The 26,828-nt window shown below is 47.7% G+C and overlaps 1 protein-coding gene across 5 annotated transcripts in view; it reads left to right on the top strand.

The window, feature by feature from the left end:
* Nucleotides 1-26,828, top strand: part of SUSD4 (sushi domain containing 4) — a 123,687-nt gene that overhangs the window by 81,886 nt on the left and 14,973 nt on the right. For all 5 annotated transcript variants that reach the window (XM_070501440.1, XM_044762982.2, XM_070501442.1 and 2 more), the window contains 2 exons: nucleotides 581-754; nucleotides 4,845-5,033. In XM_070501440.1, the coding sequence (XP_070357541.1) occupies nucleotides 581-754; nucleotides 4,845-5,033 (363 nt within the window). The remainder of the gene's footprint in view (nucleotides 1-580; nucleotides 755-4,844; nucleotides 5,034-26,828) is intronic.

Raw genomic sequence — 26,828 nt, 5'->3', positions numbered from 1 at the left:
TGGCCATAGGATGTGCTGCTCTCTTTATTATCTTTTTAAAAACAGATAAGGTGGATGGGAGATGCTAATAGCAAATGGAGCCACAGCTCAGCCCCTGCTGCTCTGCAAAGCAGAGTTCTTATCAGGCCCAGGTCCTCGCCCCACAGGCAGAGGTGGCGTGACTGGGCGGGACCAGCCAGACAGGTGACATTGTGCCACGTGCCGTCCACAACCCAGCAAAGTGTGGAGCAGATCCGTAGTTCAGGTGAATCCCCAACTCTTGTCTTTCTTCACTTATTTTCACAGTCGTCTGTAAGCTCAGCCGTACGGTGTGAAGTGTCGCAGGCAGGAAACAAAGTTCCTCCTGTGACCGGATCCCCACAGACTCAGTCCCTCTTCCTGAGCCACGTCTTCCTATTTCTCTGTGAAGCAGGTTCTGCTGTTTGTCCTTGGGACCCGAGCCTGGTGATAAATAAGGAGCCATTTATCAGATTGCTGTGGAGGTCGAGACAGGGTCTGAAAATAAGAGCTTGGTTGTGAAGCTGTGAACCACAACCGTTTGAAATTCCCAAAATAACGTATCCTTTTTACACAATTGCAGACTGCCGTGTCCCTCAGATTGAAGATGCCGAGATCCATAACAAGACATATAGACACGGAGATAAGTTAATCATCACTTGTCATGAAGGATTCAAGATCCGTTACCCCGACCTATACAACATGGTTTCCTCGTGTCGCGACGACGGAACGTGGGACAACCTGCCCATCTGTCAAGGTACAGGATGGGAACTTGGTTCCTGGCTGTTCTTCTCTCAGACTTTGTCATAGAGCCTGTGCGTGTTTCTCTCACAGAATGATGGCAAGAACGACAGAGCCGCCCTCCCCACTTGGGTCAGCTGTGTCTTCACTGTGATTGCCAAAGCTTTGTAGTCTTCCCAGGTCCATATACCCAGTTTTGAAGTTTAGATGGGAGATACCTAATTCTTTAGAATGTCGGATATCTGCTTTGCTCTGAGAAACTAAAAGTGGTTTAAGAATCAGGAGACTTGTAACCGGGCTGTGAACACAATGATGAGCTGTTGTATATTTAATGGAAATAACCGAGCATTTATACTTATTTCAGTAGTGGTGAGAATATATTTAAAGCCAATCTTACAGAGGCTATTTTCTCTTAATAATGTTATCCCTTTTTATAATGCATGAGGAGCAGAAAAATAATCAAATTCAGATTTCATCCAAACCACACGGTGAATATTTATCCTCGTGCAGTTTTTAAATTTGCCTGGGCCGACAGAGAGGGCCCTCTTTGTGAAAATAAGCCCTCGAGTTCACATTAATTCTGATTTTTATTTTTTGACATGTGACTTGGACCAAAGGACCAAGCAGCCGATGCATAATTCATAATTCAAGGGAGAGGGAGAGCAATCTTATTTGCACCAAAAGCACCGTCATGTTCAAGTTGAGGCGAATGTTAACTTTGTGCTGGGAAATCACAACTGGCAGACTCTGATATTGCTTTGCTTGCCCCATAGTTGGAAATAAATCATTTCCTTATGCGAGAGCTTCAGAGCCACAGCCCCTTGAAGAAACAAAAGCTTCAGGCTTAGGAGGACAGAGGCTGCCCAGACCCTCACACTGGGGCATTTCTCCCCAGAAACTTCCTGTGTAGTTTAGCATGTTATATATTACATTTTTAAAGGAGACACGTGATTTATTCATGCTTTCAGAGACTATCCACAAAATCAGCAGCTGGCTCTTAGGTTGGGCTATTTATTCGAATGAACTTTATTAACCTTTGATTTGTTCCTGTCCTGTGGCACTATCAGAGTAATGGGGAAGAAAATTGCCTCAGACTCTGGCCACTTCTTGCTTTCATATTTTCCACTTATCTTTTTGTTTTCCTACCCTTTTTATTTCCTTTTATGTCATTTAAATACAAAAGTCTTCTTTAGGGGTTCTTTTTGCCCCAATGATTTTTTTTTTTTGGTGAAGAAGATTGGCCCCCAGCTAACATCTGTGCCAGTCTTCCTCTATTTTGTATGTGGGATGCCTCCACGGCATGGCTTGATGAGCGGTGTGTTGGTGCATGCCTGGGACCCAAACCCATGAACCCAGGCTGTTGAAGTGGAGCACACTGAACTTAACCACTACACCACCAGACCGTCTGTCTCCAGTGACTTTTTTAAAAGTACCCTATGGTGGTATACATCTTGGGGTATCATTGTCAAGAGTTCAGATACAGGCTTCCCCTTCACTCTGTCTGGCCACACTTGCCCCTCCCCTCCATCATCCCTTAGTCAAATCTCAGTCAAAACATAGCTTTTGTAGTTCGGCAACTGAAAAAAAGAGAGCTGGCCGGCCGTTCTCGAGAGGCATGTGTCTTCAAACAGCAATACAACCCACAGCCCACCTTCCATCCTCGGAGCCCACTGTGCCCGCAGAGGAGGTGCCCCTGGGCTGTGCTCTGCTCTCCGCTCCATGCCCTGTCCCCACTGCAGAGGCAGGAGGGAGTCCTGGCTGCTCCAGCTTCCTCCGGGCACCGCTCAGGCATGAGGAATCGGTTGTCTTAGACAGCCTGACACCTCCTGAGCCCCCAGGGGGAATGTAATTGGCCCTTGGTGTGACACTTCCTCCTGTGACTTTTATTTGCACTTATAGATCCAGGGGCTACAGCCTGAGGAGCTTCTCTCTATTATCTGGAAGTGCAAATAGAAATCGAGGTGAACACGGAGCTGAAGCCAGTTTCTTACTGCTAGGCTCAGGACAGGCTGTCTCCAGACAAGAGGAAACATGTCTTTCCTGCCCTGATTCGCTGCGAGTGTACCCACTGCCGTCTCCTTTGGGGTGGGATGGGCAGGCTGTTTCAAGGCCGTTTTTTTCCGTGGGAATTTTGTGTTTTGGCGAGCAGTGTCCTGATGCCTTCTGCTCGCTGTGGGTCAGAGTTCGTTTTTATTTGGGGAAGCCAGTTGATCCACGAGGATCGTTTCAAATGACACAGCTTCCTAGGAAGAGGAGCGGGCACGGTCACTTGTGCCAGTTCACATAAACTATGCTTACGGGTTCTAATACGCTCCCTTGTTCATATTAACTTGCTTATCTTCTTTTCTCAGTTAGCGATTCTGTTTATTCCCGATTCCCAACCTCCCCCCATACTTTTCACTTTTGCCGTGAACGTTGCCAGTTTTCAGCTCAGGAAAAAAAATCATTAAGGGAGCCAGCCTGGTGGCATAGTGGTTAAGTTTGCACACTCTGCTTCGGTGGCCCAGGGTTCATGGGTTCGGATCCCAGGTGCAGACCTACATACCGCTCATCAAGCCATGCTGTACGGCACCCCACATACGAAGTAGAGGAAGACTGGCAGAGATGTTAGCTCAGGGCCAATCTTCCTCACCAAAAAAATAAAAATACATCATTAAAAAATGTCATTTGAGGCCATGGGGACTGCCTGAAAGGAAGGCTGAGTGCTATGCATTTTGGGTATGGTCCATCCTGAGTGTTGACCGATTCCAGGCAGTGATCTGCTGGGTCTGCAGAGCTCTGTGGCCTCAGGACACAACTGTGCAGGGTCAGTGCTTGCATGACCCCAGAGTGAGCACCTCCCTAAATTCTGCATCCCAGGGGCCTCCCTCGCCTCACCCTCGTCTCGCTCTGATACACAGACACCATATACCGGGTGCTGACCAGAGCAATTTGCTGAACACAGAGCCCTTTGATACTTATAATATCTAACAGAGTCAGCTTGGGAGAGTTCAGTCCTCGGCTGCAGAGCATGTGACATAATTGGTACTTGGTGAGTGGAAGGGAAAGTAGGTATTTCTGTTCTCCTTTATTTACTTCACACGCAATTAGTCCTCCCCGGGAAAACACAGCTCTGCAGGGCCGTTATTCCCTCCAGTGAAACTGCTGAAGCCAATAAGAAATTCCCCGATCACAGTGGATGCCACACAGAATGGGACTCTGTGCTGTTGGGAGTGTTCCACTGGGCTGCACAGGCTTCGCGACAAAAAGGCAGCCACTGTTTTACGGAAGTAGGTGCGTGGGATCCGGTTCCCGATTCCCCTTGGATGGCACGCAGGATTCTGTGCAGATTGCCCGGGCTCGCTGCAGCAGAGGTCCTCGAAGCCTGGTCCCCAGCCCTGCAGCAGCAGCTGCACCTGGAAACCTTAGTAAAGCAAATCCTTGGGCTCCTCGGACACTCTGGGGCGGGGCCCAGCAGTCTATTCCAACAAGCCCTCTCTCTGAGTCCTTTTCAAGTTTGCAAACCACTGTGCTATGGGCTTCCTTACCTATTTCACATAAAACACAACGAGATTTTCAAAATTTTAGATGCACTGTATCAGGCAGACGTCTGTTCCATCTGCTACAGTGGGACCAGGTTTGCCTCATGACCGTCTCAGGCCACCCACCAGCCCCGTAAGGAGGAGTTGGGCTGTCTCTTTCCTCTATGGCACCTCAGCGGTTCTCACTGATGGCACATTAGATGATTTGGGGAACTTTAAAAAAGATAAGGACGCCCAGGCTGTATGCCGGCCCTGGGCGTGGGGCCAGGCATTGGTGTTTGAAGTCCCTTAGGTGATTCTAACATGCACTTGGGGCTGGAACCACCAGCAGTGACCCCTGCCCCAGCACTTCCCTACTGGTCTGACGCTCTTGGTGCCATTCGCAGCTATAAAGGCGAGTATCCCCATTGCAAGGAGAATAGGTCAGTAGATGAGGGAGTCTGAGCGTTTAAGACCACAGTGCCCATTCCCCAGAGGCCAGGCCACGTTCACAGTGGGCGAGGCCACAAGAGCGACAGTGCTTCATCCTTTAGGCGGACGGAGAGGACCTAGAGAAACCTTCCTTTTTTCTTTCACGCGTCACAGGCTGCCTGAGACCACTCGCCTCCTCTAATGGCTACGTGAACATCTCCGAGTTCCAGACCTCCTTCCCGGTGGGCACTGTCATCGCCTATCACTGCTTTCCCGGATTTAAACTCGAGGGGTCGGAGTTTCTCGAGTGCTTACACAACCTCATCTGGTCGTCCAGCCCACCCCGGTGCCTTGCTCTGGAAGGTAACCATCTTCTGCTTTTGGAAGTTGAGTTTTAGATAATTAAAGTGGGTGTTTCAATAGGGTGTGAAGAGCGGAGGATTACGGTCAGCAGTAACTTTTGTTCCCTGAGCACACCGCGTGCCTCCATCCTAAGCAGAGGACGCAAACCTGCTCCTCTGCCATGAAGCCATCCTTACAACCAGATATTAAATTTGCTCCCGCCATCCTCAGGCTGAAAGAGGCAGAAAGTGGAAAAAAGAGAAGAGTTCCAAGCGTCAAAGATTAAACTGTGAAAGATTGCAGAGTTAAATGAAATGTCTTCAAAAATTAATTTTCTCTGCACCACATTAAAACAGATTGCATTGTGGCATCATTAATGTCACCCCTCGCTTTACTGTGTCACTGTTTCTTCCTATTTCCACGCATCTTATGGCTTGGCTGTAAATGCGTTGCTGCAAGCACACACTCGGAAGCCTGAACCCAAGAGCGCGTTCCTCCCTGTTTCTGTTAAATCCGGCTATGTGACTATTTTAGACTGTGGTTTACTGAAGACCACTCATTGGTAGTATGAAGTAGTGAGGGGGACAGGGCATCACCGCCAGGATCAGGGCAGTGTCCGTGCGGGTAGAGGCCACAGAACCTTCTGCTGGGCAAGTTGGACATGTTGGCTTAGCCCTCGCTTTTACTCGGTTCTTGAAATTATATCAAAGAGAACAAACCCCGGTTTGTTTCTTGGCGTCTGAACATGGTGGGCAGGAGGGGTCAGTATGGCGAAAGAAAAACGAATGGCAGGAAACCTCAAATCCAGAGTCCCCGCAGAGCCTATTTGCAGCTTTCCTTGAGAAACAAAATAAGACACGATAGCATGTGGAAGCACGAGTTCCCGCCAGTGCGCACCTCAGTGCGGGAAGAGGTCAGAGTAGGAAGCGTGCTGTGGAGGGGGTGGGGGCCTGGTGCACAGAGCAACGAGAATGCCCAGCCTGGGCCCTCAGTTTTGCATTCTCCTAGGCTAGTAAGTGGCACCCCTACTTGCCCCCACTTCCTACCCATCCCAAATCCCCTAGGGGATGAGAGCCTGGACCAGAGATGTCAGACAGAAAACAGGAAGCCCAGTTAAATCTAAATTTCAGATAAGCAAATAATATTTTAATATGAACGTGTCCTAAATATTGCATGGGACTGACTTATGGTAAAAAGTTATTCTTTATTTATCTGAATTTCCAATATAACCGAATGTCGTGTATTATTTGCTAAATCTGACGACCCTAGCCTAGAGGGATCAGGGCATCCCCTTCGTGTCCACCAGGAACGGTTTTTCTGCTGTCTGGGCACTGTGGCGGGCTGAAGTGAGCGAGGGCCCCTGATGGAAGGAGGTTATTCTTGTTCTTGGAGGTTTCTCCCTGCTCAGAGAACCAGAAATAGAGGCTCGGTTAAAGGTATCATTGTTATGATTGTATCTATTTGAAATACCTATTTTAAAATCTTTTCGGATTTCATTTAAATGCCTTTCAGGCAGTCATGTTCTTTTTTTTGTATTCTCCTCAAAGCCCCCCAGTACATAGTTGTAAATTCTAGTTGTGAGCGTCTCTGGTTGTGCTATGTGGGCCGAAGCCTCAGCCTGGCCTGATGAGCGGTGCCATATCCACGCCCAGGATCCGAACTGGTGAAACCTTGGGCCGCCGAAGCAGAGCGTGTTAACTTAACCACTTGGCCGTGGGGCCAGCCCCAAGTCATGTTCTGATAAGCTTCATTTGGGGACTTTGAAAGCATTTTTTTTTTAAGATTGGCCCTGAGCTAACATGTGTTACAAATCATCCTCTGTTTTTGTTTTTCTCCCCAAAGCTCCACTACATAGTTGTATATCCTGGTTGTAAGTCCTTCTAGTTCTTCTATGTGGGATGCTGCCACAGCATGGCTTGATGAGTGGTGCATAGGTCCATGGCCAAGATCCAAACCAGTGAATCCCAGCCCACTGAAGCGGAGCAACCAAACTTAACCACTTGGTTATGGGTCCGGCCACTTGAAAGCATTTTTTATGAAGCCTAGAGAATATGATATGAGTAGACATAAACATAATCTAACTTCAAGGGTCAACAATCTAAGGTTATGAACAGGAAGCTGTGACTGGCTTCTGATTGAAAATGAGTCTATGGGGCTTTTTTTAAGTTTATTTTTTAAATTTATTTTGAGGAAGACTGGCCCTGAGCTAATATCCGTGCCCATCTTCCTCTACTTTATATGTGGGACGCCTGCCACAGCATGGCTTGATGAGCTGTGCTAGGTCCACAACCAGGATTCGAACTTGCGAACACCGGGCCACCGAAGTGGAGCGTGCAAACTTAACTGCTACACCACCAGGCCAGCCCCGAGTCTCTGGTTTGACACATGTCTATTTTCGTCTGCCCGGCTGAGCTGAGGAACGATGCTGAAAACCCAGGGTGACAGCTGCCTGTGCCAGGAAGGCCACTTAACACCTTTTTCCCCTCAGGTTTTGTTTTTTTAAAAACTAATCTTTACATCTTTATTTTCAATTCATGTCCCTTTAAATTATCTGATGGGATTCCTTTGCGAGACCTTTAAATGCTCCCTTGGCTAATGGCACCCAAACCACGACTCTAAACTGAGAGGCACAGAGTAGACTAAAGGGATTTTTGTCTCAAGACTTGATAGAAACTGGGTTAAATGAAGCAGTGGGTTAAAATAGCAGGCAAGGATTCACAAAAAAGTTCTCCAGAGGTACCTAGTAGGTGTTGGTATTTCTTTAACTCTTGAATTGCATATCATCTTTTTAAAAGATGGTACCTTATTTATGCAATAGTGTCATAGGGCATCCGACATAGATGAACTGTCCCGAGGGAATGTACCCCATTAATATATCACCTGCTCTCTCCCCTCCTCATTTTCCTGTCTTCCTTAGCGCACAATTTGATTTTTTCTTGACGGCGCAGTGAGAATTATTGCACTGTGCTGTGGAACGGTGATGCTCTCAGGGGCTTTTAAATATGTTAGGGCGCCTGGCCCCTAAAGTGACTGGGTCTGGACAGCTGTGCGGTGGAAGGCTTTTTCTGTGAGCTTTTCATCCCTTCCCCTCTCACTACCAATCCATCAGTCTGTCAGCTGTCAGTGCACCTGTCACTGCAGCTTCCCCACCTGCGACTCTTTTTCTAACCTGCTGGGAGCCGGGAGATGGAATCAGAGATCATGGAGGAGGCAGTGTGGTGTATTGATTGAGTGCGAACTGATCTCCCACTGGCTGGGTTCACACCCTGGGTCTCCTACTTAATCATTTGACCTGGGGCAAGTCATCTAACCTCCATTGCCCTCCGTTGCCTCATCCATAAAGTGGGGGAGATGGTCATACTTCTCTTGTGGGACTGTGAGAATCCGGTGTGACAACACAGGTGACACGTTTAGCGAAGTGCCTGGCACCAGGTCCGTGGTCAGTGAGGTCTTCATCGTTATTATTGCTCTTAGAATTGTGTACAAAGTCACCATAAGTAAGTGAGAATCTGGACATGACTGTGTGAATAACGCCCCCAGGTTTTTCTGCATAAACATTGTGGTGCTATTTTGGTCATTCAGATGCTATTTTGGTTACTTGCACGCTTTTAGCTGTGTTTGTAAAAGTTGAATCCTAGATGAAGGAGGGAATGCTGAACAATAGTAATAATTGCCATTAATTTTGAGGGCTGACTCCGTGTCAGGCTCTCAACCAAAATGTTTGACATAGTATCTCATTTAGTCCTCCAATTGCCCTTGTGAGGCAGGTCCTAGTTCTAACCCATTTTACTGATGAGCAAACCCAGGCTTCTAAAGAGTCAGTAATTTGTGCCTGAAGTCACACAGCCAGTAAGTGGGGGAGCTTGGACTTGAACATGGGGCTTTGTCACTTCAAAGCTCATGCTCTTAATCACCAAGGTGCATTGTCGAATTAACTTGTTCTGATTACTTTACAATCCAACAGGGAAACAATTTGATACTTTTATAGCCATTTGTTAGAGTCAAAAATTTTTTAAGAATTATTGCATAGGAAGGAATTTGTCTTTCTGGTCTAGTTATCCTCCCTGTAGAAATCCCAGCTGCAGGGGACCGTGAGCCCCAAGGGAAGCCCTGCTGCCTGCTGGGTGGCAATGAGCTCTCACGGCTGCCCCCTAAATGCCCATTAGTCTCCTATATTTCAGGGGAGGCTCGCTTCAGCCAGTGGGCTGGTCAGGGCTTGTGTCCCCTTTCACAGACCAGGAGACTGACACCCTGAAGGATGACATGACTTGTCCAGACCTCTCACTCTTGGTCCATGGCTCTTTCCACCATGTGGTGTCTCCTTTCCCTAGTGGAATGGAGAGCACCTTGTAATGGCAGGCTTCACTGGTACCAACATTGAGTGACAGCTGTCATTCTCACATGTCAACAGCCCCATCATTGATGCCCAGCTTCAGGAAGGAGTTTATAATTTGGAAGGAAAAGCTCTGGCAGCTTCCTCAGAGGTGTGTGTATTGTGTTTCCAGGCCTGCGCCCTTGCTCCCGTCTTATTGATAGTGGACGATCCTGGAACATGTGCATTTCCTGTCGCTGTATTGGATTTGGTAGAGCACCTGAAATCACAAAGTCTAGAACCAGAATGTTGCTACATCATTTTAAAGTAGATGATTATAGATATTTAGAATTTTGGGACCTGGAAGGAGCTCCATATGTGTTGGCCTGTCTCACTGTGGGTCTGTGTGCTTTTCCTCAACTCTGTGTTTTCCATTCTCGGGCCATCTTCATCTCTGAGGCTCTCATCTCTCTCTGTCTCTTTCATACACAGACAGACACACACAGACATTGAAACCAAGAAATGTTAAAAAAAAGAAAACTTGACAATGACTGTGGACAATTTCTCATTTATAAGTGCTAAGAACTTGGTTTTCGTTGTCAATAGTGTTTATCGAACACCTGCTAAGCACAGAACAACACCAAATTGGGCACTGGGGAATTACAAAGAAAGAAAAGGACATAATTCCTTCCTTTGAAGAGTTTACAGTCTCATGGGGAGAACAAGATGGCAAATCCCATTATTTAGAGACTAGCATCATTATAGGAAACATCAGCGTATACGCACAGCTACCTTTACCAAGGGGTACATAAGTGCTTATGCATTTGGAAAGGGTAGAAGGAAATTTCTAGTAGGAGATATCACAGTTGTAAAGTGAAAATTTCTACCCCAGGATTTATGGGGGGGTTTGTTTCTTTTCCCTGGAGACCAAACAGAAGCATGTTTTCTGTCTCCACTTGAGCTTTGAGAAGAGACAAAGTCTGGACGTCTCCCTCATTCAGAACAACTGTGCATTTTGAAGCTCCGTGGAGCTCCGCAGCCTAGGCAGCGTGCCTTAGTGTGTGTGAGGGGCACCAGCCCAGTGATGTGAAGGGTGGGAACATGGAGGGATATTGAGGGGGCTAAAAATAAGTACAGTCATGTGTCGCTTAATAAGAGGGACACGTTCTGAGAAATGCATTGTTAGGCGATTTCCTGGTTGTGTGAACATCACAGAGTGCACTTCCACAAACCTAGATGGTACAGCCTGTGACACACCTAGGCTAATCTTATGGGACCACCGTCATATATGCCGTCTATTGTTGACGAAAACATCATGTCAGTCTACAAAAACAGAAACCATTTACGAGGCAAAGTGTTTATTGGCGATCAAAGAATTGTAATTCAGGGAGCACAGATTCAGATAGAAACCAAAATAGTGTCCCGATTCGGAGAGGGGCTGAGAGTTTTTATGGGAAAGAGGGAGGACGAGGTGAGTTGTATTAAGGAAGAGTTCGTTAGTGCTGGATGAGGTGAGGTTAGGTTTGTGCTTCATAGATGGGCTTGAGATGCGGTCATCAGGCCAAAGGCTAGACTTGTACTTCATTGATGGGGCAGTGATTTGGTCATCAGCAAAGTCTGGTTCCATCAGTCCTTACAGACAGGATATTCTTGTCCTTACTGACTTTTTGGAATGTTGGTGGTTTGATCCAGTTTGGAAAATCAAGAAAACAAGACATGCAAGGCAATTCCTCTGAAATGGCTGCCCCGGCTCTATTTTAATATGGCTCCACTCACGTCATCTTTCACAGTCGTTCTGCGGCCATGACTGTAAATGAACCAACCATGCAACAAATGGTTACAGGGAGGGCTGCCTACACACGGGGCCGTCTAGGAAGTGGTACTAACTGCCCAGAATCCCTAGACGCTGTATAGTTGGGGCTGCAAATGCTGGCTAGGGGCGGCTCAGGAAAGGGCTCTTTCTTTACATAGGAAAGAACCATCCAAAAGCCTTGAGGTTCCAGAACATTCTCCTCACATTCAGGTTTTCAAATGGCCTGGAAGTAGCCCAGATGCTGGGTATCTGGTGACAGGAATTCCTGGGGGCAGGTTAACAGCCGCAGAGATCACATGACTGCATCTTTGAGGCGGGGAGCAAGGCTGGGAGAAGAGACTGTTGGAGCCAAAAATTGAAATCTGGAGTCCTTGGTTGTGACCCAGCCACTTAAAGATTCCTGTTTGCCCAAATGTTAAATTAGAGGACTAGATTCTTTAACCAGAAGTCCATTCAGTAGTCTCTAGGGAAAACGATGGCAAATGGGATCAGATCTAGAAAGCACCAATTAAACACTTAGTGAGATTAGAGCTTGGAAAGAGAGAAACCAAAATCAGTGGTATATGCTATTTTAAATAGATGCCTGTGAAATTCATTCGTTCGTCCAGTAGACATTTCTTATGTCCACATGCTGAGTATTTTGCAAGGTGCAGAGAATACAGAGGCAAACAGATGACATGAGGTCTCTGCTGCCTTGGCTCACGCATCCTGTACGCGGGCCCTGAAGTCTACACACGTGGAGCTCGGTTCCAAATATTCCATTTGGAAGTTATCCGGGGCCTCTGGTGGTAGAGATGATTGTTACCTCCTCTGAGGCCACCGAGAAGGGGTTCTAATGGGGGTCTCTGTGGTTTTGAAAGCACTGGTGAGGGTAGGGTCAGTGAGTCCCTTGTGGCTGTGTTGGGTTGGCTCTACCCCGCGATGCCCGGCCCCCCTCGGAAGGCAGCGGGATGCAGGCATTCCGTGAAGGCAGTGAGCATGGCCCCGGGGGCCCAGGGGAGTCTGCTGTGCTTGTGTCTTTGCTTTGCCCAAATAGGGGAATAAATCACTCTGGGAACGGCAGGTACCTAAGGTTCCGCTTGTAATGACTTAGGCAGTGGCCTCCCCAGTGCTGACCTTTTCAACAGGCTTTCAGCCTTGTGGCTGGCATTTCTCCCAGGAACCAGCAACCCTGACCCCGTTAGAAGCTGAACAGCTGGAACATTTTGGTTTTAATCCCACCAATCCCAAAACCCAGAATGCCCGAAGCGATTCCCGCCCCCCTTCCCACTCATTTCAGACTCACACGGACGAAGATGGAAGTTTCATCAGACATTTCAGATTCAATTACAGCGAACGCAGCCGGGTGATTTCCTCAGAACCGACTCGCGCCCGGGGGTCCTTTTAGATCTGCGTCCTTTTCTAAGAAAAGGAGGAAAAATAAGAAATTGAAAAAGCCTGTTTGGCCAAATGTGAAATAACTTGAAAGGTTCCAATTTGGGATCCAAACTCAAAGCCAGTTTGGAGGTGGAGGGTTCCCAGCTCCCAGGCCGCCTCTGCAGTCCGCTTTGTTCCCCAGTCAAAACAGGTTCAGGTTCACGAGGTGCCTGGTGGAAGAGGCGCCCGACATGGCTCCTCCCTCCAGGAGCCCTGCCCTGGCGCAGAAGCTCCTCCAGACTTCAAAGTGAATCCCACGTTGCAAGAGGAAAGGCAGCAGAGAAATCCGGGCCTCTTCCGATAAGACCTGCCCTGCCTTCTTCGGTGAGCAGGGGGAGCCCCTCGGAGGGAGCTCCCGGGGACCACTTCCAGCTGTCATCACAGCACCCCCGCGCCAAGGTTGCTCCCCTTTTACAAAAGCGAAATTCACAGTGCACAAAGGAGCCTAGGCCTGTTCCGAAGCAGATTGCTGTAAATTATTGTGTGTGATACGGTCAAGTCACCATGTCATTCCCCCAACCGGAGTCTGGACCCTCTCCCGGTGGAACTGGTGCCCCTCTGCCTGTCACCCCTGACCAGACAAGCAAAGGAGAGTTGGGTCTCTCGAGCCTTCTTGCCTGGAGATCCTCAATACGAAGATGTTGACCTGGGTCCCTTAATTAACTGGAAAGTCTTCTCCGTGGAATTTTAAGTGGATCAAGGGAATGACAGGATGAAGTCACAGCGAGATTTAATGGCACTGATTTGGGATCACTGATGGTAGGATTCAGAGCTTAGAAAGCCTTAGGCACTACCAGCTGACCTTCCTCCCTGCTACCCCAGTGCACCCCGGCACCTCGTTTGCAGAGGTGAATTGGCAATGCCAGAGCTGAGCGGGTTTGTCCAAGGCCTCGCGGCCTGGGAGTGCCCGTGGGGGCTCCCCGACCCGTACCCAGCTCTGGCACCATCAGGCAGCCTTGCCGTTGAGGGTGCCCGTGTCAGTCAGTCTCCTCTCCCTTCCTCCCCTACATTCGTGAACAGGGAGAAGCAACATTCAGAACTTCATCCTCCGAGGAGCATCTCCAAGACAGAAAGTGCCTGTTCCTCCCTGCCTTCCTGGCCCTTGGTATATATATTCAACGGAGAGTAGCTGTTATAACTAACACTTTCTCTGACTCATTCAACAGTTTCTGGATGCCTACTCTATGGCAGGCACTGTGGATGTACCTTTAATACATGCTCTCTCGTCCTCACAACCGTGATGACAAGTAAGCGTGGTGCCAACTGGCAGATGAGGAAACTGAGGATCAGAGAGCTCCCCTCTTTCACCCTGCTCCCAAGTGGTCCAGCCCATATGCCTCCTGAGCCCACCACTGCTCCTCCAGGCACTTCTAGGACCCAGAGTACCTGCTGGAAATTAGGGTCTGGATTCTGATCCCAGCTCTGCTGCCTGCTGGCAGGGGAGTTCGCGTCCTCCGATGGAGAGGGAAGGAGCTTGGAGAATTGCTCATTGAGGCTCCTTCCTGGTAGCTACATTCTTTGACTCTGCTCTTAACCAGAACACACTGTTCCGGGAGAGGCTGCTCTGTCCTTGCTGGCTCTGGGGGGTGAAGCTCGGGGGTTGGGATGCTAGGAGAGTTCCTGCTCTTGACGACTGCTGACAGAATTTCCCTGAGACTCTCTCCAGACAGTCAGCCCATGAGCCTTCCATCACAAGGGGGCAGCGGCAGGGAAACGAAATAGATGTTTGTTGAGTGTCGTCTTGATACCAGGCACTTCATTTGTTATCTTAGCCTCGAAACAACTCCAGCTGTTATTCCCTCTGCATGGAACTGGGCCTCGGGGTGTAAGTTGCAGAGCTGAGATTCGGAAGCAGCCCTGACTCGACCCCCCGGCTGTGCTTCTCCTCTGCCCTGCTGTGGCTTCCACGAGAGAGGCCACATCCCTGCCTTCTGAATCATCTGCTCAGCTGCCCATGGGCGCTTCTTTATCTGCTAGTGTTCCCTGGAATGTGAACTTTCATCATGTAAGAGCTTGGGGAGGAGGGAAAAGGATACGCTATGGTTTGGCCCAGGCTGCACTGTGTAGCATGGTGGACAATGGAATTTTCCCTTCTTCCTTCCCCCACTGCCCTCTTCCCAGGTAGGGCTCTGATGCCAACCACAGATGTATTCAGCATAGGAGGTCATTGCTATTAGGAATTCAGGTTCTGTTCACCTCAACTGGAGTGATAATAGCTGTAAGCAATGGGTCACCCACACCCCTAGGCCTCCCGCTGTTCAGAATAGGCCAGCTGGCGAGGGCCGTGGTCTCCATTAGCCTCTCCTGGGCTCTCAAGCTCCCCACAGTCACCTGCCAGCAGCTGGATCCAATGTGAAATTAAATCAGCAGTAAATGAAGAAAAGAGCAATGAATGCCTTTTTTCTCTCTTCTTCACCCAGTGTAGCGGTGGGGCCTCTATTCATGGGAAGATGGAGGGAGGGCATCTCCTTTATCAGCTTGCCCCAGCCTGTACCCTTCTCTTCTTCTCAGCCTAACGTGAGAGGTTTATACAAGGCTAGGTAATACTTGGTCAAGTGGTTTTGGACCCCTGTCCTCAAGGTCCTAAGGCCCGAGTTGTTCCCTGGGAAGCAGAGAGGCCCCAGATGGCTGTGTTATGGCTGTTTTAAGTATTTACACATTGTTTTCCCACTTAAGATTTGTTTGAAGAAAGAGCTTGCCAGTGTGAAGTATGAAAGTCATTCACCTGGTTCTGCCTCCTTAGGAACTTGAGACCAGAGAATTGAAACGATTTGCGTGCTAGGTCACACCCGCATCACCCCATCTCCTCGGACTCTGCCTTCGCACGTGTGAGTGGATGGTGAATTTAGAACCCTAATGAGGAAGCCGGCTCACATCAGTCAAAGTCTTATGGGATTTAGAGATCTTATTCTGAAAGAACGAAAGAATCTTCAGTTCTCTGTGAAGACAAGTGTGTGTTCCCTGGGCCTGGGAAAGAGGAATTGCCAGCCCCTCCCCCTGTCCTGTGTTGGTGTCCCTCTGTCTGAAACAACAGGGAGGTCGCCTTGTGAACCAAAAGTGTGTTCTACCATCTTGGCACATACTTTAGCATGTAGCATCCTCTTTTGCCGTGTTGTTTCCTGGCCATGAAAATTGCTGCATCCGGCACTGTTTGTATTACAGCTACCTTCCCCGTGACCGTAGCAAGGTTTTTTATTAGAGGAAAATGCAAAATAGCAAGCAATCCTGTTAATTTATTGTTCACAAGCAACAGTAAATTATGCTCATACCATCTCCATGTACTTTCATACATTACAGCAGAGTGATTACAAGAAAATAGCTGCCCGTATGTTATAGCCGCGTTTCTCTGGAATCACCGTGCTGAATTTTCTCTCTCTCTCTCTTTTTTTTTTTTACAATAAGTAATTGCCACTGTAGCTTCTTCCTCTTCTCGGTCACAGATCTCTCTTGTACTCAAGAGTAGATTGTGCCCTGGCATCAAGAAGCTTCATTATTTTTTTTCTATGTCGAGTCCAGAAACACTGATCTTTCTGTCCTAAGAAAACCAAGAGACCTTGTTCCTATTTCTCAGGCTTCCTGGTAGTACTTTCCAGACCCTTTTTCTCTTGAATTTTATGACTTCTGGCCTGGTAGATAGCCCTCAGCTCTTTCTCATCCTCTCTCTCCAGGACTGCTGTTCACTAGCCTTAGCTCCTTGGCAGGACCCCATCTCAGCATCTTCCATTCCTTTTAGCCTCATTGGAAACACGTGACCTTCAACCTCCAGCTCCCCTGGACTCCTAGAATTACCTTTTTTTTCCACCTCATTCAAATGAAGAGATTTACATTGAAGTCAAAGGAAGTAGAGAGGTGATTCTTTTCCCCACCAAAGGCAAATGGGCTGGTGGAACTCTGGAATAGTTTCTCCCACCTAATCAAAGAATGAAGAGAACGCCATTGGGAGACTTGAATAACCCCCTCCCCCACCACACACTCACATTCAGAGATGGAGTCCCACCAGGCTTGAGCCCAGCTTCTGCCAAGCCCTCCATCCCTCTGTTCTCACTGGGGCTGGCAGCCTGTCCTGGAGGTCTGCATCAGCCCCAGAGCATGCAGCGGATTTGAACCTTGGACCATCACTCATGTCTTTATGGAAATGTCTCTTGGGTGCAGGATGCAAGGTGCAAGGATGGGGTTGAATCGTTAGTCAATGAATGAGTCTAAAGATTGCAGACCCCCGACCCCCACCTCCCACTGTGGATCTGTTGAAGCCCTTTGCCAGATTGGTCCATAGGAATGCTTCGAGTTTTCTGCAGTGACAGCCACTCATCCACAACAAGAATCCTACACTCAGGCTTCTCCCAGGCTCGCCATTCTGAATGTCTGAATTCCACATCCTCCATGGCAGCCAAGATCTTTTACCTCTTTGCTGAAGGCCAGGGTGGGTTTTACTAGGGGCAGGAGAATGGCAAACCAGTCCCTTGCTTTCACTGGGTTCATGGTTCTCACCAAAATAGATTCCCACTTTGCCTTGTAGTCTCCTCATATTTTTGAAAAACTCACAGACATGCAAGCTGAGGTCTTTATTTTGTGATGTTCAAATATCAGGTCACTGAAAGGAACACAAAGCTAAGCATCAGCAGAGCTGTGACCAGTGCTTGCAGCCACAAGCTTGTGCCAAGAGGGTGACTTCATCATGCTCAGAAAATAGATGACCAGCACAAATGGGAAAATCTCAGTGTTTGTCCTTAAACTCTAGGATATCTTCTCCATCCCTGTTCCAGGCAGAATTTATTTCCTTCTTTCCTCTCTGGGAAGTTAGATGACTTGTATTTCATGGTCATAAAACCTCTTGCAATCAGGTACAACACAAGGGTAATAAATCCCTTCAGTCACTCTGTGGGCCTTTTTCAGGCTGGGAGTCTCTAGGAAGTATTCAGCAGAGTTGTTTGGGGTCATTCCTCCCCAGCTCCCAACCCATCCCCACTTGTCTTCATAAATGATGGCCAGAATTCCGTTTGTTTTCCCCAAAGACATTTGGGGTGATAGGCAGGTAAAATATTCACACCTTTCCGTGTCCATCTTGGTGTCTTGTGTCACTCATTCTTTTCATAGAACCTGTAACTGTAAATGCCTGTGTTCATAATCATTTCCTCTTTTTTGTCCAGGAGAAGGGTTTTTTTCTTGTTTTTGCAAAAAGATGTGCCCGACTGTAAATTGTGCCCAGATTTCTCTAAAGTTGAAGTGCTTAGCAGAGATGGCGCTTCTTTTCCTCTAGTAACTGTGGCTCCTGCAGAAAAGTCTAGGACTTTGCTCACATTCTGGCTAGTTTGCTCTTTGATGAATGAGAACCTAATGCATTTTTTTAATACCATCTCTCCCATTCTTAGCAAGGGATTTAATAGGTTCAGGCATTAGGAAGGTGGAAAACTAGCTGGAAGTTAAAAAAAGAAGCCAATTATACTGGAATTCAGATTTTAAAACTCGTCCTTAGCTCAAGCCATCTCAAGCGAAAACTGCCTGCTTCAATCCATATTTTCGTACCATAAAATCCAAGGGAAATATTTTTGAATGGGGAAGAAAAGAAAATTTGAAGGATGGTGGGAAGCCAAGAATTCTACAGACAGCCATGGCTAAAATAGCGTGTGAGAGGAACCTAGCTCTGCCATACCACTTGACATCTTCAAAAGTACTGTGGCCCTTTGAGTTACTGTGGGTGACTCTCTACTGTCCCCAAAGCACAAGGTTCCCCAGCCTGGTTTCTGCCAGCACTGTCCAAATTGAAGAATGACTGATATCTCCTCAAGGAGCTCTTAGGGTTTGAGGCCTGGGATTCAGGGGTCCTGTGTTACTTTGATCGCCCCTCCCCTCCATCTATTGCAGCATATCTCACAAATTAACCACTTTAATGTACACAATTGTTTTTTACTTCACTTTGAGGAAATCTTGGTGTCTGGTTATTTCAAGCAGACATTCTGACATTAGCCAGGAAACCCTCCTGCTCCAGCTGGCTGCTTCCCCGTGGACCTGGCCTGAGAGTTCAGCCTCCCACTGCCAGGCCAAGGATGGACTCATGCTATATTAGTTTCCTAGAGCTGCTGTAAAAAGTACCAAAAACAGAGTGACTTAAAACAATGGGAATTTGTGTTCTCACAGTTCTGGAGTCTAGAAGTCTGGATTCAAGTTGTTGGCAGCCCCATCTTCCTTTGGAGACTGAGTAGTCTCTTTTCTTGCCTCTTCCTAGCTTCTAGGGGTGACCTCAGCGCTCCTTGGCTTGTAGCTACACCATTCTGATCTCTGCCTCTCTTGTCACATGGTGTTCTTTGTCTCCCTGTGTGTCTGTGTCTTCACGTGCCTGCCTTCCCTCTGTGTATCTCTTCTCCTCTTATAAGGACACCATTGGATTGATGTTGGACCAAAGTCATGTTGGATTAAGGGCCCACCTTACTGTAATATGACCTCATCTTAACCTGATTACATCTGCAGTACACCTGATTTACAAATAAAGTCACATTTACAGGTGCCAGGGGTTAGGACTTCAACATGTCTTCTTGGGGACGTATTCAACCCACACCACATGCTCTCCCTGCCTTGGCTTGAGAAGAAGAAGATGCCCCTTCTGTCTTCTCTCTGCCTCTTGCTTCCAGGTTTAAAGGACTATTTTCAAAGCTTCCCAAACCCCAGTTGGCCACAGCCCTTTTGTGAGCTAACCTCTCCTTTGGCCCAGGACACAGTACCTTGCTTATGTCCACTGAGCCAATGAGAACACTCCTCTGAGTCCATCAGCATTCCTCCATCTGGCCTTTCTTCTATCTCTGGAGGCCCCAAGGCTTTTCCAAACTCTGAGCCCACTGTGCAGACACACATCTTAGCAGATGAAGTCGTCGCTCTCACCTCTGGCCCTTGAGTGGCCTACACTTGCTTTCCCCCGTTCTCACTTCAAACCCCATGGCAAGACTCAGTGAAGGAGCCCAGCTTCAGAGTAAGCTTCACTTAAGGTGACATCCCAGCTCTGCTGTTTATTTGCTAGCTGACCTTGGGCAAGTAACGTCACCTTTCTGAGCCTCGATTCCCTTATCTGTATGGATGAGGCAATAACAATCCTTCAACAAGCTCTGCAAAATTGTTGTTAGGATCCAGTGAGCTAGTGCACGTTCACTGCCCTCGCTGTAGGCGCTTGTTAAAAGTTGTATTGTAATTACTGCATGCGTTTTTATCTCATTGGCTCACAATATAGCCAATAATAATAATAACTGTCTCTGTTAATGAGCACCTTCTTCTGTGCCAGGCACTGTGCTTGCTGATTTTCAGATATTATTTCTAATTTTTACGAAAGCCCTGACACGTAGGTATTCATGTTTGACAGATGATGGAAACTAAAACTGGCTCAGAAAGAGGTTAAGTAAAATGCCCAAGGTCACACAGCTACGAAATGTGTGAGCCAGGATTTGAGCCCAAGAAAGTGCACTTTGCGCTGTGTGAAGCTGACCGTGGGGTCTTCCGTTAATCCAGTAATATGTTACATCTTCTCCGACTTTCTCACACTCTCACTCTCACACTTGCTGCTGTTCTGTTCTCCCAGCTGATTTTTCCCTTTCTAACTCTCTCTTCGCTGTCCATGACTTCTAAGCCAGCAGTTCTCAAATTTGCTCAGAAGTCGGAAAAGCATGGTACTTTTCACAGGATAGCATACTTTTGTTTTTTTGTACTGAACACTAAGAAATACTGCATAAATCTCAGAAGCCCTTTTGCTATTTCTTTCCTGTGTGTAATATAGAACCATACCCACTAAGTGTGCATGCACACACGTGCGCACACACTCAATACAGCTAGGAACAAAGTGTGCCCAGTTCCTTCCCACTATTGTGAACTGTGTACTCAACAATTTATTTCCTCATCTGCTAGGATTTTCCAATAGACAAGAGACAAGAGAAGGCACCAAAATTTAAGAAAAAAATTATGAGAGAAAAATTTGAAGTTCGTACAACTCAATATATTAATTTACATTGATCAGTGTGGCACTTTGGGGGCACTTGGTCCTGCTTGTGCAGGGAGAGCTTAAAAATTGCCGGGATCACTGGCAGTTTAACTCCAGCGTGGCTGATGGTCGAAGGGCTGCTGGTCGCAGAGAGGCAGAAAGGACCTGCTCCAGGTACACCCTTACCTGTGGGCTTTCTGTGTAAACGCGTAGGTCACACACTCCTTTTTAACCTTGTGCCCCTGATTTCTCTCCCTGTTAAAAACTTAAGCTGCCCAAGAACCCTCAGGAATTCCAGCTGCAGGGGAATCCTCTTTTGTAAAATGTTCACAGACACCAGGACCCTGACACCACAGATGTCTCGTGATTCATTTTCACCTTGTGGCGACTAAGGCTCTTCTCGACTGAGCCGTTGGTGCTCCACCCACTGCAAAGAAAGAGGAACAGCCTCATCAGATCCCAGAAACACGTGTCAGCTTTTGATTCTAGCACAGCCTTTCCTTGCTGTAAAATGCAGTGGGGGTAAATCACGGCTTCACCTGTGCTCCCCCCCCCCCCCCCCCCCCCCCCGCTCCTCCCTGGCTTCATCGTGTCTCTCGAACCAGGCTCGCTTCAGATTTTTTATGTGAAGCCATACTTTTCTTTTTTGGCGCTCAAGTTGCACAGTTGTCATCAGATGCCTTCTGTATATCTTCAGGGACACCCTCATGCGGTGACTCCGAGGTGGAAGGCAGATTAGAGTCCCTCCCTCGGGGCTGCTGGGTAATATCAATCTTAAATTTGATCTGTCAGCACATCTCTGAGCCAGTAAACACTGGGCTCCAGCCAGCCAGGAATAAACAAAGCCCCAGCCTCGTCATCGTTTGCTTCCTTGGGTGGACACGTTTATTGACCTTCCGTGTTGTTACAGCAGAATAAGTGGAAAATGTAATATGCTGTATAATGTTTATTGATTTTCCCTGAGCTAAGAGCAAAGTTTCGGACGTAGTCTTGGAAACGGCTATAACTTTGAACTGGAGGGTTCCATTCAGCTTCCTGGAATCGTTACCCAAACTTAGACTGGACTGGTGACAGCTGGCACAATGGCAGTTTTGATTATTAGGAGCCAGCAGAACTCCTGAAGGCAGAGGTTTGGGTGGTTCTGTCCATGTAGAGAGCAGCGGCTGTGCTCCTGGTTCCTATGAGGACGGCTCAGACTACATGCTGGGCTCTGTTGGGATGATGCCCTCGTACTCCATACTCAGAATCCTGGCTTCTCCAGGCTCCTGCAGGCCAGCTGAGGTCCAGATTCTGGCATTAAGAGAGAGCTTTCCCTCCCCATCACCACTGAGCTCAGCTGCAAGCTTTTCTCATGGTCTGGGGCAGCATTTCCCAAACTGTCCTGTGCATATGAATCACCTGGGAATCTTGCTAAAATGAAGCTGCTGGTTCAGTAGGTCTGGGGTGTGCTTTGAGACTATGCATTTCTAACAAGCTCCCCGCTGATCCCAAAACCGATGATCCATGGGGTCAAAACAAGGGTCTGGTAGAAGGTGAAGACCCAGACCAGATACCATGGCCGTTTAATTCTCACACTGACTCCACTGAATTTTGTAAGCCATGCATCCCAGCAGGTGGAGGGAGAATGGAGAGGGTTTCATTTTTTCCAGCTCTTTATTGCAACGGCCTGAGGCAGCGCTCGCAACTCTGACTCCCCAGCTGGGGGGCTTTGAAGACCTGCCCAGCCGAGGAGCCACCCAGACCAATTAGGCAAAGCTCCCCAGGTGATGCTAATGTGCAGGCAAGGTTGAGGGACCACTGACTTAAGACATTAAGTCACTCTTCAACTGCAGCATTATATGGCAGGGAGGGGGGTGCTGGTCATCATAGCAGCAAACAGCAGGAGAGGGAGTGCTTTGCTGTTCCTCACAGTTAATGGTAGAACACTGCTCTAAGAAGGTTCCCAAAAATGTATCACGGCTCAGACAAAATAAGAGTTTATTTTCACACAGCGATATTAGTGAATGTGGGTCAGCCAGGGTCTCTTCTCCACCCAGTCGTTCAGGGGCCAGTAGAGGCTCTGCTGTCTTCAAGATGCAGCTTCTAAGGTCCCCTTGGGGGGTCATCTCCATTCTAGTGAGCCAGAAGCTTGGAAGAGTTTCATGGATCAGGCCTAGAAGTAGTATTTATCACTTCTGTTGACATTCCATTGACTAGAACTTAGAGGGACAATGCAGACAGCTCGGTGCTAGGAAGAAGATGGGAACAGGATGGTGGTGAGCAGCCCACAGTCTCCACCACCAGCCCCGTGGGGTAGCCCTACTTGAGGAACATCCTGGGGGCTGCGTAAACCTTTGAAAGAGTCAGAATGAAAATATCCGATCAGAGCACCTAGGCTCATGGCTCAGGAGGAGTAAAAAAAAAATTAGATGCTATAGGTTATTATGTTCTAGATTCTTGTGTCCCCCTAAGATAATTTGTGTGAATAGTCACGAGGCACATAGACTATTTTTAAACCTCATTTTCCCCTTTTGCACATAGTGAACTATATAATTGGGTTAAGGACTGTGAAAAGTGATATACAGTTTTCAACTCTAAGCTGCCCCCTCTCCCACGGCCACTGCCAAGCAATGGCCTCACCTCAAGTTCATTCAGAAAGTGGGAGCCTTCAGACGGCAACTTGCCCATCTCTCCACCGCCTTGGCTTCAGGTCCACTCGTACCTGTGTCCTGCTCTTCTTCCCTCCGGCTCACTCCTGCTCCCATCAAAGGCCAGTCTGTCCGCTTGTGTGCATATGATCACATCTCCTTTCACTTTCTTGATGACTTCCCTCCTTCTGTTCCTCCTCCCACCCTGCATCACCAGTCTTGTCCTCCATGTTGGACAGCTCCCATATACAGTTGTGCGCCGCATAAGGACCTTTCAGTCAAGGATGGACTGCGTATATGATGGTGGTCCCATGAGATTACTACCATAGCGCCTAGGTGTGCAGGAGGCTATACCATCTAGGTTTGTGTAAGTGCACTCTATGATGTTCTCACAAGGACGATATCATCTGACGACACATTTATCAGAACATATCCCCGTCGTTAAGCGACGCATGATGGTATAACTTGTAAACAAGGTCTAGAGCTCCTGCAGGGTGGGCAGGATCCCCCCGGCCCTCCAGTGGCCCCATTCACTGGTTCCCTTCAGCAGACTTCTCTAATGAGTCCTCTACAGTTCCCACCCCGTTCACTCAACTCACTCCCAAATGCCTTCCACCCACCACACTATGGAAATTACTTTCGTCAAGGTCACCGGTGACTTCCATGTGGCCGAATCCAAGGGCCACTCTTCTGTTCCCATCTTTCTCAGCCTTCTAGGTACCACTCCCTCCTCCTCAAAGCAGTTTCCTCTCTCAGCCTCAGTGATGCATCCCGGTCTCTTTTGCCCCTAACTGATTTCCGGCGTTTGGATGGGGACCCCTCCTCTTTTTTTCTCTACCCTCTCTCCTTAGGTGGATTCATCCAGTCTCGTGGTTTTAAGTATTATCTCCATGCTCATGACTCCTGAGTTCTAACTCACCCCAGTTAGAACTTTCTCCAGCTGCCTGATTGACCCTTGGATGACTCTCTCACTGGTAGCTCCAACATAACCAATGCAAAGCCAAACTCTTAGTGCCACTCCCTTTGCACGAACAAACAAAACAAAACCTTATGTGGTGAATGGCACCTCCATATACCCAGGTGCTAATGTCAGAAATCTTGGGGTCAGCCTTGATTCTTCTCTTGGACCCCAAATTCTATCCATCAACAAATCCTATTGTAGAAACAGAATTAGAAAATTCTAAAATATGTCCCATCACTCTATTTCTCATGATGTTGGCTGCCACTCTTCTGGTCCAAGCCACCTTTCTCTCTCACCTGGTTGTGGCAGCAGCCTCCTAACAGCCTCACCACTTCCATCCTGCTCCCCAATAGTCTGTTCTCCACACCACAGCTAGAGCTGTCTTTTAAAAATATGTCTATGCCTGCTCTTCACAGTGTCCCTTACACTTATGATAAATCCCAACTTCTTGCCATGGGGCCCATGGAGCTACCAGCACACTGTCCCAGCTACCTATCCACCATCTCCCCTCTCTTTGGCCGCCATCCCAGCCTCTCTTCATGCCTCAAACTTGCCTTCACACGTGTCGTCCCTCTGCCTGGGATGTTCTTCCCAACACTTCCCTTGACCGGCTCCTTCCTAGTCTTTATGCACCATGTATTGATTTATGAGAAATATCAGTGCTTCTCATTTATCTTTAGTGAAAGAACCAGTGGTTTTGTTTTTGTTTTCCAATATATTACAAACTAATAACTGTATAATGTTCGATAAAGATGGGTTATAGAAAAAATAAAACAAAAAGACAAAGACACAATACAAGTCCCACTTTTAGTTATTAGATTCAACAGTAGTAAAACTGCATTTCGATAAATAGGAATCAAAAACACTCTTTGATGTTGTGACAAAGCCACATTGCTACAAAAATTTCTGAACGGCTACTCTTGATTTCTCTATTTATTTTGTATGGATTCGTAGCAAACCGTTGGCGCACCAGTGCTGGTCTACGGACCTGCTGTGAATGGTTCTGCTGTAGGTTTCAGTTTAAATGCCACCTCCCTAGGGGCCTTCCTTGAACAGCTCATCTAAAGTTGATTCTTACACATGTACACCCAACAGTGTTACATTTCTTCTCTGCCTCCTGGTGGTCTCCATTCGTGGCAAAGAGAACTTGTGATCAGATGTAACACAAACAGTTCCTGATCTTGAAATCAGTCGATTGCTTAGCCAGTGGGTAATTTCTCCCAGCTCTCTCTGATTACTCATAATCCATGTTGAAGGTGCTTCTGGTGCCTGGCTATGCCTATGATTTGGGGGAGCGGAGAGTGAGAGCAGCTCCTTTCCACCCTCTGTCAGGAAACAACCCCGAACCTCCAGCGAGGCTTGAGCAGTTTCTACCTCCAGTTCCAGCCGTAGAATCTGATCTGTAGCATCAGGGTGGGGCTGGAGACTCAGGGGAAGACTGTGTTATTCCGAGTTCTCCAGAGAAACAGAACCAATAGAACCATCTATAGATGGAGAGATAGGTGTTATAAAAGAGGAGGTTTGTTATAGGAATTGGCTCATGTGACTATGAGGCCAAGAGGTCCCACAAGATACTATCTGCAAGCTGAAGACCTAGGAAAGCCAGTGGGGTAATTCAGTCCGAGTCTGAGGGCCTGAGAACCAGGAGGGCCAGGGCTCAAGGCAGGAGAAGATGGACATCCCAGCTCAAGCAGAGAGCAAATTCACCCTTCCTCTGCCTTTTTATTCTATTTAGGTCCTCAACAGGTTGAACGATGTCCACATGCATCGGTGAGGGCCATCTTTACTCAGTCTACTGATTCAAATGCTAATCTCTTCCAGAAACATCCTCACAGACCCACCCAAAAAGACTGTCTTACCAGCTATCTGGGCATTCCTTAGCCCAGTCCAGTTGACGCATAAAATTAACCATCACAGGAACCCTGCATTATCCACATGAGGGGCCAAGACCTCAAGGACATCCCCCAAGGTCCTGTCCTCTCGTGATGGAGTCTCTTCCACCCCAAAGCTCTCTCTCCCTGTTCCTTTTCTCTTCTTGTCCTTTCCTCCCTACCTGTACTGGCACCTTTCACCCCTCATACTTGTCCCATTCAAGGCCCACCTCTTACCTTTCCTGGCCTCCTCTTGTGTCTGGGGAATCCTCAGTTTCTCCAGGTGCACACGGCACCTGTTCTCTGGCCCATCTCCATTGCAGGAGAAGCACGGTGGCCTGGCCTTGCATTTGTAAGCCCTTCCACCTCTGGTTACCTCTGCCCCTGCCAATTCCAGGATACATTTTGGGTCTTATAGTGCATAAAATACAAGAACATCAGGCTCCTTTTGGTCCCAGGTGCCTTCCATGCCCCCCTGGGAGGCGGGGTGCCCGGTCGCTCTATCCCACCTCTTGTGTGTGTAAGAGTGAGATACTGATATTTTCTTCAGCAGATACAGGAAAAGGCTTATTCAGCCATCTAAATACTCATTTGTTGCTTATTTATTATCTGTATTTAGTAAGCCCTGTGAGGATAGAGACAATGTAGTATCTAGCTTCAGTGATTGTCCAAAAAATATTTGTTAAATAAACCATTTAAGAAATGAGTGAAGGAGTAAGATCAGTATACCAGACAAGAGGCTCTTCTTTCAGAGGGTCTAAACACAGCCATCCCAGTCTAATCGGTTCCCTTCTCCATGCCAAAGCAGGTGCCGTAGGGCTGATAACTCAAAACAGGAAGAGATGGTCAAAGGATCTTT

Source organism: Equus asinus, chromosome 30, assembly GCF_041296235.1.
Source record: "Equus asinus isolate D_3611 breed Donkey chromosome 30, EquAss-T2T_v2, whole genome shotgun sequence".
NCBI lineage: Eukaryota > Metazoa > Chordata > Mammalia > Perissodactyla > Equidae > Equus > Equus asinus.
Note: the sequence above shows the minus strand (reverse complement) of the source record. Positions and strands in the feature narration are given on the sequence as shown.